The 2,592-nt window shown below is 43.8% G+C and overlaps 1 protein-coding gene across 1 annotated transcript; it reads left to right on the top strand.

Annotated features, from left to right (window-relative positions):
• Window positions 1-1,261: 1,261 nt before the first annotated feature.
• Window positions 1,262-2,173, top strand: LOC131428716 (uncharacterized). The gene has a single exon (XM_058592763.1). It carries the CDS (start codon window positions 1,262-1,264, stop codon window positions 2,171-2,173), a length of 912 nt encoding a protein of 303 aa, XP_058448746.1.
• Window positions 2,174-2,592: the final 419 nt, after the last annotated feature.

The raw sequence follows: 2,592 nt of genomic DNA, 5'->3' as shown, positions 1-2,592 counted from the left end.
CATTCAACTCCACGGATTCTGCGATGCGAGTACATATGCCTACGGAGCATGCATTTACGTAAGAAGCACTGGCCATGACGGTGTGGTGACTGTTCGCCTTCTCACAGCAAAATCAAGGGTTACCCCAATTCATCCTACGACCATTCCACGCTTGGAACTTTGCTCTGCTGTATTACTAAGTCATCTCTACTGTCAAGTTACTGAAAGTCTGAATATTAACGCAAAATCATTCATGTGGTCTGATTCTATGATCATGCTCCATTGGCTACACAATTCACCATCCAAGTACAAAACGTTTGTAGCGAATCGAATAGCGGAAGTGCAACGGCTGACCGATGGTTGTGCTTGGAATCACGTCTCCGGCCTGGAGAATCCAGCGGACATAATCTCCCGAGGAACTTCTCCTAACGAACTCTTCAATTTATCTTTATGGTGGAAAGGGCCGCCATGGATAGCATTGGAACCAGCAGAATGGCCGAACTATTTTGCAAAATTTGATGCATCAAAGGTGTCAGTGAATGAACTCGAAGAAAAAAGTAACACAGCGGTTGCTGCCGTTGTTAGTACACCTGATCATTCTTTATTCGAACGTTATTCATCTTTAACCAAATTGTTGCGAATTGTCGCCTACTGTCGAAGATTCGTCAATAATTGTAGAGGAAAACTTTCAGGCACATCTCTGGTATCATCAAATTACTTAACAGCTGATGAAATTTCTCAGGCAAAAATGAGTCTGGTTGTGGCTGTTCAAGCTGAATGTTTTCCTCGACAGCTTGCTCTTGTTCGCTGTGGCAAGGAACAGGAATTAAAAAAGTCATGGCGAAAACTCAATCCCTTTTTTCATGAAGGTGTACTTCGCGTTGGTGGACGGCTAAACCAATCTCCTTACGCATTTTCCCGAAAACATCCAATGGTACTCCCAGCAGTTCATCCGTTCACCGAGCTGGTTGTGGATTCCACTCACAAGCAATTACTTCATGCTGGTCCTCGATTAATGATTGCACATATACGTGAACGTTTTTGGCCTTTTGATCTCCGTAACCTGGCACGGAAAAAAGTTAGAACTTGTATGCAATGCTACAGAGTTCGCCCTTGTACTGAAAATCAGCTTATGGGTCAGCTTCCTAGGGTTCGAGTAACACCTGCACGACCGTTTCTTAATACTGGCGTCGATTTTTGTGGGCCAGTCCTCATTAAAAATACTATTCGAAGAAGTAAATCGATTCCCCCATTGCGCGCCTATATCGCACTTTTTGTATGTATGACTACGAAGGCCGTACACATCGAGCTGGTCAGCGATCTTAGTACCGAAGGATTCATTGCGGCATTAAGACGTTTCTGTGCACGACGGGGAAAGCCAATCAGTATCTACTGTGATAATGCGACAAACTTTACCGGAGCTGAGAGAGAACTACAATCACTTTTAAAACAGTTCCTTAATCAACAACAGCGAGAGAAGATTGCGAAACATTGTGCGGAAACCTCCATTCGATTCCAATTCATTCCTGCTCGTGCACCTACTTTCGGTGGCCTTTGGGAGGCCGCTGTTAAAGCATTGAAATACCATCTTCGTCGTGTCGTCGGTTTTGAACCAATAACGCTTGAAGTCATGCAAACGGTTCTCTGTCAGATTGAGAGCTGCCTCAATTCACGACCCTTAACAGCCATATCCGAGGACCCCAGCGACTTGGGTGCCCTAACCCCGGGACATTTTCTGGTCGGATCAGCACTCCAATCAATCCCGGAGCCCGACCTTGCCGATGTTCCCTGTAATAGACTTTCATTGTGGCAAACAATTCAACGGAAGTCTCATCAGTTTTGGAAGCTGTGGTCAACTGATTATCTTCATCAACTACAGCAACGCACAAAGAATTTCTACCAGCATCCAAACGTGCTTGTTGGAAAGCTTGTGCTATTGAAGGAAGACAATATGCCGCCGCTTAAGTGGAGTTTAGCTCGAGTTACCGCTGTTCATCCCGGTCCGGTTGGACTTGTACGCGTTGTAAGCGTGAAGGTACCTGGTGCTATCTACGATCGTCCGATATCAAAAGTATGCCTACTTCCCATCAACGATGAAACTTCTGACCCTCCATCGAATCCTACAGTGAGAAGTTATGACCCCAAAAACCAACTTCTTGAGCATTCTATAACATCTGATGACGAAGATGAATAACTAGTATAGCTTTAAAAATTTATATTTTGTGAATCATTTTTTTTTATATGAATGGAATTAGTATTCCATTGGTGGCCGGTATGTTGCGAACGCAAAATAAAGAAACCTATTGTCTCTAGATTTCGAATTAACACTCGTGTGAGATAGCACAGTAGGCAGTAAAACGCTATAAAAGCAGAGCAGAATCACAATAAATTATCAGTCTTTATCAAACCGTGACACGCAGTGTTCCTATTTATCCGAACAGAACCAAGTCTGAGTTAAACTTTGATATTCAAAAGAACTATTAGAGATTGCTTCCGTGAACTATTTAGAAGTCTATACAGTCCACATCCACGGTCCACGGCAGATTGGTTTGTGACCCCCCCAGCTATCGAAGAGAGTGTTCCGGCGCGAACAGTTGCATTAAGTACAATTTA

Source organism: Malaya genurostris, chromosome 2, assembly GCF_030247185.1.
Source record: "Malaya genurostris strain Urasoe2022 chromosome 2, Malgen_1.1, whole genome shotgun sequence".
NCBI classification, from domain to species: Eukaryota; Metazoa; Arthropoda; class Insecta; order Diptera; family Culicidae; genus Malaya; species Malaya genurostris.
This window is presented reverse-complemented; position numbering and strand designations above follow the sequence as displayed.